Source organism: Bombyx mandarina, chromosome 19 (genome assembly GCF_030267445.1).
Source record: "Bombyx mandarina strain Sakado chromosome 19, ASM3026744v2".
NCBI lineage: Eukaryota > Metazoa > Arthropoda > Insecta > Lepidoptera > Bombycidae > Bombyx > Bombyx mandarina.
In genome coordinates this window covers 13,983,401-13,996,173 of record NC_143225.1, presented here as the reverse complement: position 1 = coordinate 13,996,173, position 12,773 = coordinate 13,983,401, and the positions used below count along the sequence as shown (strand labels likewise).

The 12,773-nt window shown below is 38.1% G+C and overlaps 1 protein-coding gene across 1 annotated transcript; it reads right to left on the bottom strand.

Moving 5' to 3' along the window:
- Positions 1 to 44: 44 nt before the first annotated feature.
- Positions 45 to 11,651, bottom strand: LOC114243801 (translin-associated factor X-interacting protein 1). Its single transcript, XM_028175419.2, has 11 exons — positions 10,326 to 11,651; positions 9,226 to 9,359; positions 8,147 to 8,328; positions 7,081 to 7,256; positions 6,057 to 6,183; positions 4,993 to 5,101; positions 3,756 to 3,922; positions 2,744 to 2,939; positions 1,687 to 1,839; positions 1,133 to 1,310; positions 45 to 437 (listed from the first exon to the last, which is right to left on the bottom strand). The coding sequence occupies exons 1-11, from the start codon at positions 11,293 to 11,295 to the stop codon at positions 271 to 273; spliced, it is 2,559 nt and encodes an 852-aa protein (XP_028031220.2). The 5' UTR covers positions 11,296 to 11,651; the 3' UTR covers positions 45 to 270.
- Positions 11,652 to 12,773: the final 1,122 nt, after the last annotated feature.

Below are 12,773 nucleotides of genomic sequence, written 5' to 3'. Positions count from 1 at the left end.
AAAGATCTTACTAGGAAAAAACAGTACTAAGGAATTACACTTGCATTTACAAACCATTAGAACTAAATCAATGGCAACACAAATAAAACAGATTTATTGCATTAATTCATTTATCTATAATGTTAATTTAATATTGAAATATTTTACATGATGTGAACAATTAATTTATTAAAAGTGAACTAAAAATTTATAACAAGAAACATTTGAATAGTCAAGTTTTTGGTAAAATTTCTAAATATTTAATTTCGTCTATCACTTTTACAATATTTGTTACTTGTAAGTCCTCCTAATGCTCTTATACCTCGGCCCCACTCTCTCTATGTCTCCCGCAGCCAGTCTTCCTGTGAGTGTTCTCAGTGGTATTGCACAGATGTTGTTCAAATCAGAAGTGTTATCCGAGAACGCCCAGCGTATGTAACGTTCCATGCGAATATGATCTGACAATATCAAAATGTTAGGAATGAATTAAAACAATTCATCTTATCTTTGGAAAAAATACTTTTATTTTATGTATTTGCAGAGAAAACTTTCTGTTAGGTGAATATTGAACTTCGAGAAATTTAATAGTACGAAACATAATTAAAATATTGAGTGGTGCGATTTCTATGTAAGAACTTTCAAATCTTTTATAATTTCTAATGATCGATCAATTGTAGCACGTGGTATTTTTATCAAAGGTTTTTCCATTAGATTTAGAGTACTTTAACTATCGTAAAATCTTTTTTAGCACCAAGATTTAAGATTGACACATCGTCATGACAGGACCATAATTTGGGCCGGAAATTTGCAGATTTATTTTAATTCATACAAATTAGAATATTTTTCAAAATGCACGTATTTTTTTTTTTTTATTGCTTAGGTTTGTTGACGAGCTCACAGCCCACCTGGTGTAAAGTGGTTACTGGAGCCCATGGACATCTACAACGTAAATGCGCCACCCACCTTGAGATATAAGTTCTAAGATCTCAGTATAGTTACAACGGCTGGCCCACCCTTCAAACCGAAACGCATTATACGGCAGACATAGGCGGGGTGGTGGTACCTACCCGCGCGGACTCACAAAAGGTCCTACCACCATATGATGAAATTTTCAAATACATATTTATAAATTGTTAGTTATTAATGTTATTACCGATAGCTGGGTCGAGCAATGCGAAGGCCCTTTTCAGTGCGTCCACAGTGACAGGCTTGTTGGCGGCTTGTTTCCCTCCCAAGGTGGCGACTAGCTCGCGGATGTACCGGTCCTGAGCAAGCCTCCGCTGTCTGTACAACTCCTTGGCCAGTTCTATTCTCTCGAAGCCTTCTTCGTTCTGAACGAAACAGCATTTATCTTTACGGCTTAATGTCATCTTCTACTTTATTGCGTCGAGGGATGATATCAGCTCACAGATATCTCAATATGAATACGCCACCTATCGTGAGACTTGAGGTCTTTGTCTCAATTATTTAGTAAACGCAAATTACCGTTTTTTACGTTTACTACATTATGTTATTCCGTGAGCCGTGAACTCGTCCACCCATCTAAGCAATAAAAATAAAAACCACTTCACACCGTGTTACATTTTGTCCTATATCAAACGGCGTTACCGTGTGGATTCACAACGTGCGTTTCCACTGAGCACGTAGATGCTATGACGCCATACTAGTGCACACTAAAGGACTCACCTACTAAAACCCACAACCTACCTCATAGAAAAGTTTGTCCAGGCATATAAGCTGGTTGTTGATCTTCAGTTTGAGCTGCTTCCTCACCACGTCCACTAAGTTTTTGATATCGACCTCACTCTTCAACGGGAACGTAGCTTTCGCAACTTTCTCGAATTCTTCAATGGAAATGGTCTAAGAAAATTATAGGAAAGCTTTTGTCAGAAACAAAGAGACTGCTGGATTTGACGACTAAGAACCTTGAATTTCATTGTTAGAACACAAACCACTACTCTAGGATGAGTGTGTATTTAATCCCGACCATCTTATACCTTCCTCTCCCAAAATGTTAGTGCGTGCCGGTCTATTATAGTCATAACACAATTCAGTTTTCGGTTACATATCATAACATTATGTAATATATAAGGATTCCAGTAATCGCTAACCAGGTGGGTGTAAAGCGAAAAATTTTTGTTAATATGTTAGGATCGGAGTTAGACGAGCTCTTCTCCGCAACTTGACGTGTCAAGCATCAGCACGGCTCCTCCAAGCTACTAGCTAGCTTCTTCGGGTTGCCGGTCATCATAAGCAATGGAGTTTTGTTTTTGTTTTATCTATTTTATTTTTTATTGCTTAGATGGATGGACGAGCTCACAGCCCACCTGATGTTAAGTGGTTACTGGAGCCCATAGACATCTACGACGTTAATGACCCACCTTGAGATATAAGTTCTGAAGTCTCAAGTATAGTTACAACGGCTGCCCCACCATTCAAACCGAAACACATTACTGCTTCACGGCAGAAATAGGCGGGGCGGTGATACTTACCTGCGCGGACTCACAAGAGGTCCTACCACCAGTAATTACGCAAATTGTAATTTTGCGGGTTTGATTTTTATTACACGATATTATTCCTTCACCGTGGAAGTCAATCGTGAACATTTGTCGAGTACGTATTTCATTAGAAAAATTGGTACCCGCCTGAGATTCGAACACCGGTGCATCGCTCAACACGAATGCACCGGACGTCTTATCCTTTAGGCCACGACGACTTCAAAATATCTTGTGCTCCATGATGCCTCCCCACATCTTCGGGTTACCTCCCGGCCGTCAGCGTGTCGGTACAGCTGGTCCCGCAGCGCGCGCCAGTGCGTCCGCAGGCCCCAGTACACGTGCTCGCTGAGCTGCGCATGCGCGGTGCCCCAGAACAGTCGCACCTGCGGGTCGTCCAGCAGCTGCTCGGCGCCAGCGCACAGGTTGTACGCCCATTCGGCTCGGACCGAAGCCTGCTGGTACCTAAACCAGAATAAGAACACAAGGTATGACGATTTCTCAAATTGGAGACCGGAAAGATTTCAAACTCAGCTTAAGATTTTCTTAAATCTTAAAAGCTCAAGTCCAGTTAAAAAGGTGACAGCGAACCGAGCCGAAAGCTCTTAGAAATTTAATCAGCCGGATAAAAACAAATTTTACGTAAGTGATTAATGGTCTGCGTGTCAGAGCCATGTTACAGGAGTCGATCCAAGGAACATTAGCAGATATTTCATAATAAAGTAGATGGCGTATTGTAAGCTCGCATGAGCAGACACCACGACCCCGCCTATCTCTGCCGCGAAGCAGTCATCCGTCCCGGTTGGAGGCGTGGAACAGCCGTTGTTACGCAACATACTTGAGGCTTCAAAGTCATCTCTCGAGGAGGAGGAAACATTCACGTTACGGTTACAGACTCCGGTGACAACTCAACACCAGTTGAATTGTGAGTTCGTTCAGGCGCACGGTTGGATGAAAATAATATTGATGCGGCGCTACCTGCACTTATACGCACGACTTAAATGTTCAAAAATTGATGGCTACCCTGCCCATAAAGATTATTGGTGACAGTAGGAAGTAGAATACGAAACAGAAGATATTTGACAATAACCTGAAACGGGCTGATCCCAACAACAATCCGCATCTTCACCATCAGTCTCCTGAGCAATAACACAAAGGTCTTTCCTTCGCCATGTTTATATGAAGGCAGCGGCTTAACTCTGCCTCTGGCATTGCTCACGTCCATGAGTGACGGTAACCACTTACCATCAAGTGGGCCGTATCGCTGACTTGAGTCCTCACCTATCTTCAAAATACTTGGTGACGTAATCCTGCATGGACATGGACATGTGTTGTTGTTTCCCGAGCCAGATGTCGTTGATGATGACGCTGATCTCCCGTCGCGAGAGTCGCAGGTTCCGCACCTTGCCTTCGTAGCGCAGGTAAGTAGGTATCGAGGGGTCCATGCCCTGCCGACATTAGTGACAATCGGCACTCGTGCAGAGTGACGGGACTTGTAGAATTGTGAACAGACGACATGGGCGACAGATGATCATTGACTGACCCACACAAGGGACCGGAACGGATTTTAAATCCTGCGACCTCTAGTTATTATCCATTTGTTTCCCGTTTCCCAGTTATTATCATGGGTAATAACTGGGATAACAGTTACACACACAACACATTTATTAGGTTACCCCAAACGATTATCACTATTTATTTATTTATTTATTAAGTTGCACCAACAAAGTGATCATCGATACAAAACATTGAACAATTGACAAAAGTTCATGGCAGATGTCACCTCAATTATAGGTGCAATCGACAGTGCATCAACAACAACAAAAATAATTATACAACTAAGATTTGATTACATTTGATTGATAGCTTAAGATTAATGTATAATTAATTGGCAAATGATCCGCGACACATTTTTCCTGTAAGTTGTGAGACAATTAGAAAAAACATCTATTTCACTTAAAATTAGTTCAGCGCAATCGGACAACTCCGAACTATGAAGGAATAATGCGTTATAAAAAATCCGCCAAGTTTTTATGTTTTTTTTTTTATTCTATTACTATTAGTCTCTGTATAGTTATTCTCATGTTGCTCTAAGTTTTGGCAAAACTTTTATTTTTTATGTTAGGGGAAGTCTGAAAAGTGCACCTCTGACAGAGAAGTTGAGAAGTGCGCGTTTGGGATGGTACGGATATGTGATGAGACGAAATGACAATGAGATTATTAAGAGAGTTTTAACTATGAATGTGGAAGGATTTAGAGGAAGCGGTAGACTTAAGAAAAAGTGGATGGATTGCGTAAAAGATGATATGTGTAAGAGTGGAGCGAAGAAAGTATTTGATTGAGGAGTATGGAACCCAAGTGACTGGGAGAAGGGCAGGAGAATGATGATGATTAAGTCTCTGTATAATTTTGTGTTAGCTTTGGAAACGATTTGCCCAATCAAGTTTAAAAGTGTATAGTTTGTAAGAATTTTGTGGCTTATTTGTAAATGTGCAGGTGACGAAATAACTTAACTTACGAGTCCATCAAAATACTCCAAGTGTTCGCTCTCGGCGGCCGGACCTAACTCTTTAAGTAGCACTCGGAGCGTGTCCCGTGACGTCAGGCCGCTCGCCAGTTGCCACCAGCTGCGTCCCATATTGGATTCATTGCATCATACTACATAAGCATGGATATTAAATTATGTATCGACGGGAGAAAGCGGAAATGTCGTAACTTGCATTTTGGACTAAATCACTTTATACCTATAATATATATGTCGGAGACGGTCATTAGTTTGGTGGCTAAACGAAAAGCACGTAGCACGATTCCCGAGAGATGGCAGCAGGATTGCGGTATCGTCGAAACTCTGCTAACCTCGTGCTACGACAGAGCCTAGGCGATGGAGGCGCGTAGACGCCATTACACTTACCAACCAGCCTTCTTGAAGAGCGGTGCCTCCGTCTTAAGAACTGTCATTCGTTTTCGTTTGCTAACGTCAAGAGATTTCTAAATTGTTCTAAGACACGTGATTGGTGTACTCAATATTTCTCTTAGTTCGATCACCCTATTCGCCCTTACGATGTCTGACGATGGTTAATAATTGTGACTTCTGGACATATAGTAAAGGCTCTCTCTGGTGTAAAGTTGGGTTTTTCAAGTAACGACAATTCGCTTTCTTCCGTCCATATTATACATTTTTAAAAACCCAAGATTATTATCAGAAATAAACTCTCCATCAAAAAGTGTTCAGTATATAAATTAGTTTAACACTAAATATTAGAACGACAAAAAGTCGATAATCGCACCGATGAAGCCGAAATAAGACAAGTTCAGAAGAAGATCCTATATTTGGAAATAGGAGAGTACTTTTTTTTCTCCTACCTATGCTGATAGCCTTGAGAGGCTATTTCAGCTTCACCCTAACGTGTGTAGGTGAGCTCACGGGGCTCAAACCGGAGTGTTGCTAACACTGACCCTAGCAAGAGCAGTGCTTCGCAGAATCTACCACCGGATCGGAAACGCGACCCACTGAGAAGATCGGGCGAGAAACTCAATGGGGAGAGTACAAGTGAAGTAAGAAAGTACAATAAAGCAAGATACCGGTTTCGTCCACCTCCGATGAAGTCAGCACAGAGGTCCCAGTGCGGGCGAGGAGTGCCGGCTCGCTCCAGTTCGCTGCAGCGTTCCTTCACTTCAGATAACTCTTCTTCTAAAGACTTCTTCGATGCTGATATGTGGACAACTTAATATATAACTCACTAGCTTTCCGCCCGCCGCTTTGCCCGCGTGGACTGGTGGTAGGACCTCTTGAGAGTCCGCACGGGTAGGTACCACCACTCTGCTTATTTCTGCCGTGAAGCAGTAATGCGTTTCGGTTTGAAGGGTGGTGCAGCCGTTGTAACTATACCTGAGACCTTAGAACTTATATCTCAAAGTGGGTGGCGCATTTACGTTGTAGATGTCTATGTGCTCCAGTAACCACTTAACACCAGGTGAGCTGTGAGCACGTCCACCCATCTAAGCAATAAAAAAAAACTCTTAACATTTGACCGGCTTAGTCATGGTTCAGAATATTTCCAAATCAAATGTACCTACAAATATTCTTTGTCGCTCTTTCTACTAGTGACAACCGTATCACAATCAGTTCCGTGCTTTATCGACTTCGTGTTAATTATATCTAATTATAACATATCTGTTATTAAAGACAAAATTTGTTTACGTTCATGTTAAGATGGTAGGCAGCGGCTTGGCTCTGCCCCTGGCATTGCTGAAGTCCATGAGCGACGGTAATCACTCACCATCAGGTGGGCCGTATGCTCGTCTGCCTACAAGGGTAATAAAAAAAAAAAAGATTAGTCCAAAGTACCCCGGCGACCACGTTGTGGGCCACAGTTTATATGACGTTAGAAGCGTATGTCCCAAGCTTTCATCAACATATGTATGAACAAAGTTTATTCAAAATCTATTAGTGAGCCTAAATGTCCCATTTATTACGCCATTTAAAAATACCCAATAAACTCATTTGAGAAAGCTTACAAAACGTTTTCGTAAATGCTTTGCTTAAATGATCTTGTTCGAAATTAGCATAAAAGCAATATTCTTTACAAAAGGTTGAGATTCATACCATAAAGCTTTCTATGTGCTTCCTGTAAACTTTTAACTTCTGCTTCCAAAGCTGATAAGTTTTTCAATACTGAATCGTGCTTAGACTCCAGCGCATCGTACTCTCTCCGAGGAACCGTATTTGAGTACTCTTCCACCATCTTCTTCAAATTAGTTTGAGTGGCAGACAGTTGTTCTCTAAATTGTTAAATAAAAGTCTGAGTCATTTTTGGGTCTGGGTTGTTATATTAGATCGATAATGGTAACAGTCGCTCACAGTGGAATGATTATTTACACAATATCGACAACGACCCCCAATTAGTTACATATTGCGTTCTCTAATAGGACGTCAGCCCCCCAAAAGATCGCTACAAAGACCGGGAAACCTAATTTCGCATTGCATATTTTGCCAAATAATAATTGTTTTAGTCAAAGTGCCCCGATTGGCTCTACTGCCTCTGCCTATTTATACCAATAAAAACAGCTAAGAGGAAATTAAGCTGTGCCTGACAAAACATATTTCTTGCAATAGTGTTTAATGGAATTTATGTGTCAGACAGAAAACAGTAACACGGTATAATTATGATCGTGACAAATTTTAATATAAAAGATGTTTTTCCATTGGATCATGGATAAAATGGCGAAACGTATATTTAGGTCATGCTATACCGTGGTTCTCTGCCCTACTCAAACTTAGTCCTGTCGAAGATCGAATGTCTAATTTGAGTGCCGTTCAACTGTCCCTTCACTTGTGGCATTGTTATGCGCTTGCATGGCTTAGCTACTTGTTTACCTATATTTGCAATAATGTAGACACCGTTCTGGTTCGAGAGGTTTTTAGAATTTGAGATCTTCTCATGTTTCAAGATAAGTGGAGTTTACGTTATGTCTATGGTCTGCGGTCCTTGCCTAGTATCAAGTGGGTCCTGAACTCATCTGCTACTTTAAAAGAACACTAGCCTCTCATAGTCATTTTGACTACGTGTGATGTACAGCAATTCACTTTCGCCTAGTTGACCATTTCCCATCCACATAAGATCACTAAAAATAAGAGTTATCTCTAAGCGTTTTTATTTAAATAAAGTCACCTGCATCTATCCAGGGCTATCCTCAGCACCACAGGATCTCCATATGCATCATTGGACGGGCAAAATGAACCATCAAGGTCTTTAAGCTTCGTTTGAAGAGTTAGGTTTTCGAAATATAAAGCGTATCTTGCATCTCGCTCTTTCATCAAAGAGAGGTAGTCGGAGAATTTGTCATCTTTCATCTACATCATCAAATCGTGATCGAATTTAAAAAAGGCACATAGCATAGTAGTTTAAATTTCAACCGCAATTTACCATACCCTTCAAACCGGAAGGCATTACTGTTTCACAGCAGAAATAAGCAGGATGGTTTGTACCTGCCTAGGTACTACGCTGGTGTGCGACTCACAAGTTTTTTTTTTTTTATTGCTGAGATGGGTGGACGAGCTCACAGCCCACCTGCTGTTGAGTGCTTACTGGAGCCCAAAGACATCTACAACGTAAATACGCCACCCACCTCGAGATGTAAGTTCTAAGGTCTCAGTATAGTTACAACGGCTACCCCACCCTTCAAACCGAAACGCATTACTGTTTCACGGCAGAAATAGGCGGGGTCGAAGTACCTACCCGTGCGGACTCACAAGAGGTCCTTCCATGCAATAATCAATTTTGCGGGTTTTATTTTTATTACACGATGTTACCTATTCATTCACCGTGGAATATATTCGTGAACTGTGTTAAGTACCTACATACGTATTTCATTACAATATTTATTTTGTACCTGCCTGGGATTTGAACACCCACAGTGTCGCATTGCTCATTACAAAATATGCACCGTGTTATCCTTTAGGCCACGATAACTTCGATTAAATAAGACTTTCGTATCAGCGTGTAATAGGTAGGTAGGTCTTTTATGTAGGTAGTAGTTTAGTAGAAATCTTTTTTTTTCTGGGAATTACTTAAATCAAGATCAAGTTACATAAGGTTTATTTTAAAGCAAATGCTCTTCGTTTACTTTACTACTTTACTGCGTTTGTTTTGCTATGAAAGATGCTGAAATCATCTAGAATATTTACTTCGTCTTTGTTTGTTTGACAACGAGAGAAACTTTTTATCAGACTTTAAAATTCATTATGTACCTTTCCAAATTCTTTTTTTAATTTATCCATTTCTAATACTAATTTATTGTTTTGTTCTTTGAGATCATTATTTTCTTTGAGCAAGTTTTGAATTTGATCATTCCGTTGTTTCTTTTTGACAGATATTCCGAAGACTTTCTGCAATTTAAGTAGTACCTATGTAGATGTTATCTATTATATTTTTTATTACTAGTCAATATGTACTAATACTGTATTAATTTTTATCTAACAATATATTTATTTTTTCAGTTTTCCATTTTGTCTAGTCGCGAGCCACCTCGTAACGAGATCAGTCTTAATATAGCTTCTAAAAATACAATCTTATATTAGGACTATACCATCCTACAATAGCAATAGATGACTGCCTCATAGTATGCTCTAGAAAAGTACTTAATTATTAAAATATTTATAGGTTGCATTTTTTTTAATATGCCATTGACGAACATATAGCCCGCCTGATGGTGTATGTACGTAATTTATTCTAGAAGTCAATCTTTAACATGCGTTTTGAGATGGAAAGAAAACCTGCGATTAAGCTGTTAATGTTTGTTTTCAGCAGAACGTGTTGATCGTTGATAATGTTTTGCCTAATTTAATATCTTGTCTAAGCATTTTGTAGCATACTGCGTCTTATATTAAATTATTATTATTAATATTTAAGATATTAAATTTTTAAAATGTATAATCCTAATAATGCAGAATCAATAATAATGTTCTATTTATTATTTCATGATAGGTTACTCCATTACCAAACTGTTAAAACTAAAGTTTTATCTAAAATTTAGCTTTACACATTTGTTTTGAAGTTTCATTTGAATTTCGTGGTTGAATACAATAAACTTTTGGTTTCAGTCATAAATTAATTGCAATCTTTTTTGCTTATCAAATACAATAACAAACCAAGTGATAACAGCTGATGCAATAAGTCATAAGACTAGGTTATAATATGTCATATTATTATGTAAATAACATGATGATGTAAATAACAATCCATTACTCTATAACAACTACCTATTTGTTTTAATAAAACCCAAAGAAAACAAAAAAAATAATTAAAATGAAAGATTATTGCAAAATGAAAAAGTCATACATTCATAGGCTGTTTTTTTTCAACCAAAGATCTGTCTCAATGCGTATTCTAGAAATGTCTACATCATTTGTTCTGCAACAACCACCTATGTATCTAACTCCAAGGTCAAGCCATTCAGCAACAAAATTATGTAAGCTTTCACATTTGTCCGATTCAGTCCACCCAAGTTTGTGGTCATAAGTTTCTCCTGAGTTAGGGTATGTGATAAATTGTATGGAAGTTTCTTGATCATTGTTTATATCTTTAAAGAGTTCAGTCACTATTTTCGGAGAGCAGCAATTGACTCCGATGGCTATTAACTGGTCTGGGTTTGATTTCCAACATTTTTTGGCAACATTTTGGAAATTTTCTCCATGAGCTAAGGAAGTCTCATTTTTGCAGCTAAATGATAACCATGCTCTCATATTAGGATATTCTTTTAATATTTCTACAAGTGCTTCAGCTTCTTTTTGGCATGGTATTGTTTCGAATGCCAATATATCTACACCTGCCTCTACTAATGCTTGAATTCTTGTCCTATGCCAATTTTTTATGGTTTCCTTTGTTGTATTATCAGCATAATTACCGGTGTATTCTGATGTGTCATGTAAATATGCACCATAAGGACCTACCGAACCAGCTATGAGTGGTTTCCGACCTGAAAGGTTTGATTCTTGGCATTCTTGCAAGTATAAGTCGCGTGCAGTTTTTGCAAATTCAACAGCACTTTTTATCAGTTCGTAGCTCTCTTCGACAGTTAAGTTCAGATGCTTAACAAATCCATCTACGGAGGCTTGGTAAGTATTTGTTTCGATGATGTCAGAGCCAGCACGAAGGAAGTCCAGATGTGTGTTAATAACATCTTGAGGGTGTGTCTTTAAAAATCGTGCACTCCAAAGAGGATCGCCATCAGCAGTATGACCGGCGTGACAGGTCAACTGTGTTGAGAATCCTCCATCCAACACAAAGACTGCCTTTGAAGATACTTCAAAATTCGACATTATTTCATAAAATAATAAGTTTATAGTACGTAAATTATTGCAACACACCTATCGAATTTTTTACAATAATTTGATACGTTGTAATTACAGCAAATACACTTTATTTCACGACTACCTAATTATAACTATTTTTAATATATGTACTCGGCGGAGCTGTATTGATAGGGGTGCGTCTATCTATCTTTAATGTATATCATATCTTTAAATATTAAATTCCTACATAATACGGAATATTAAATAATATTAAATATGTAGAAATATATTTCTTTGTTCTCTTCAAGTTAAATTCGAGTTAAATAGACAAATAGCTAGATTAAAAATATTGTAAATTGTTATTTTATGGAAATCAGTTGGTAGTGGAATGTGGAAGCTCTCAACTCAAATAAATTAAGTGTTTAATCTATGGTGGAAGCAATATAATCTATGAGTGGAAGTTCCATTTTCCAACAGGAAAGCTGAAGAACGGCTTAATCTATAATAAATTCTGTTACAAGAAAAAAACGAAATGAGGTGAATTTGATATATTGGAGACTGTAATTAATTGAAATGAAATTAAATGAAACGTGGTGAAATGAAATAAAGAGGAGATGGGATGAAATAATGTTTCAGTAAAATAGTAGTTTTTTGCAGACTTTGGTGAGATTTTTTAAAAGAACTCGATACACTACTTTTATCGTCTTTGTTTCATTTTCCCACTTTAGTGCATTTTCACAGATGCTAAATGCTTAATAAACCACCATTATTACACGTTTAAACACGAAAAAATACTAAATTAATAAAATAAAACTATTCACACAACTTCGTTCTTAGCGTTCTCCAGTGTAAGATTGTTTTGGGTTTCGTCACAAATTAATAACTAATTAAGTGTATAAACTATTTGACTTCTTCCCTTTTGAAAAGTATTGGCTGATTTGAAATTTGCAAGTTACTTTTCATCCGAGAATAGATAAAGATAGAATTATACCTAAAATTATTTCGACGGCTTTGGCTGCTATTTTTCGCATTTTATGTATCCAGCTTCATGTTAATTGGAAATCAACGAGTACGCCTTAATTATAAACTGTACAAAGTTTAATTTAAATCGGAACAAATACGTGAGAACAACACGAACAAATAAGTCAAATAAGTAAGCAAATAGTCCCAGCTTAAGGTATTGTTAAAAGAACATGTGCTTAGTATGTACCATCTACTTACATCCTGTACGATAAACTGTGAAATTCTTTCATCCCGTATTTCTATAGCGTTATCATAAGCAGTTTTAATACTTTTTAGCACTGTTGCATACGTAACTGTGTGACTTATTAAATATTGAAGCGCTGTTCGAAAAATCTGTAAAGATAAAAAAACTTCTATAGTATGTACTTTCGCTCTTCTTCTAAAACTCTCGAAATGCCATCGGATCTCGAAAGTTCCATGAATATACCAAGCTCAAAATATACAAGAAGAAAAGCGGTATTTTGTGTAATTCATCTAGCGGC

Bases quoted from the DNA above. Each gene is read 5' to 3' on its own strand.
- LOC114243801 (XM_028175419.2), bottom strand. From the start codon at position 11,295: ATGTCGAATTTTGAAGTATCTTCAAAGGCAGTCTTTGTGTTGGATGGA. The intron at 9,360-10,325 runs GCCTATGAATGT...AATTGCAGAAAG, and splicing joins TCTTTGGTTGAAAAAAAACA to TCTTCGGAATATCTGTCAAA. The intron at 5,102-6,056 runs GTATCTTGCTTT...TATGGGACGCAG, and splicing joins ATCGGAGGTGGACGAAACCG to CTGGTGGCAACTGGCGAGCG.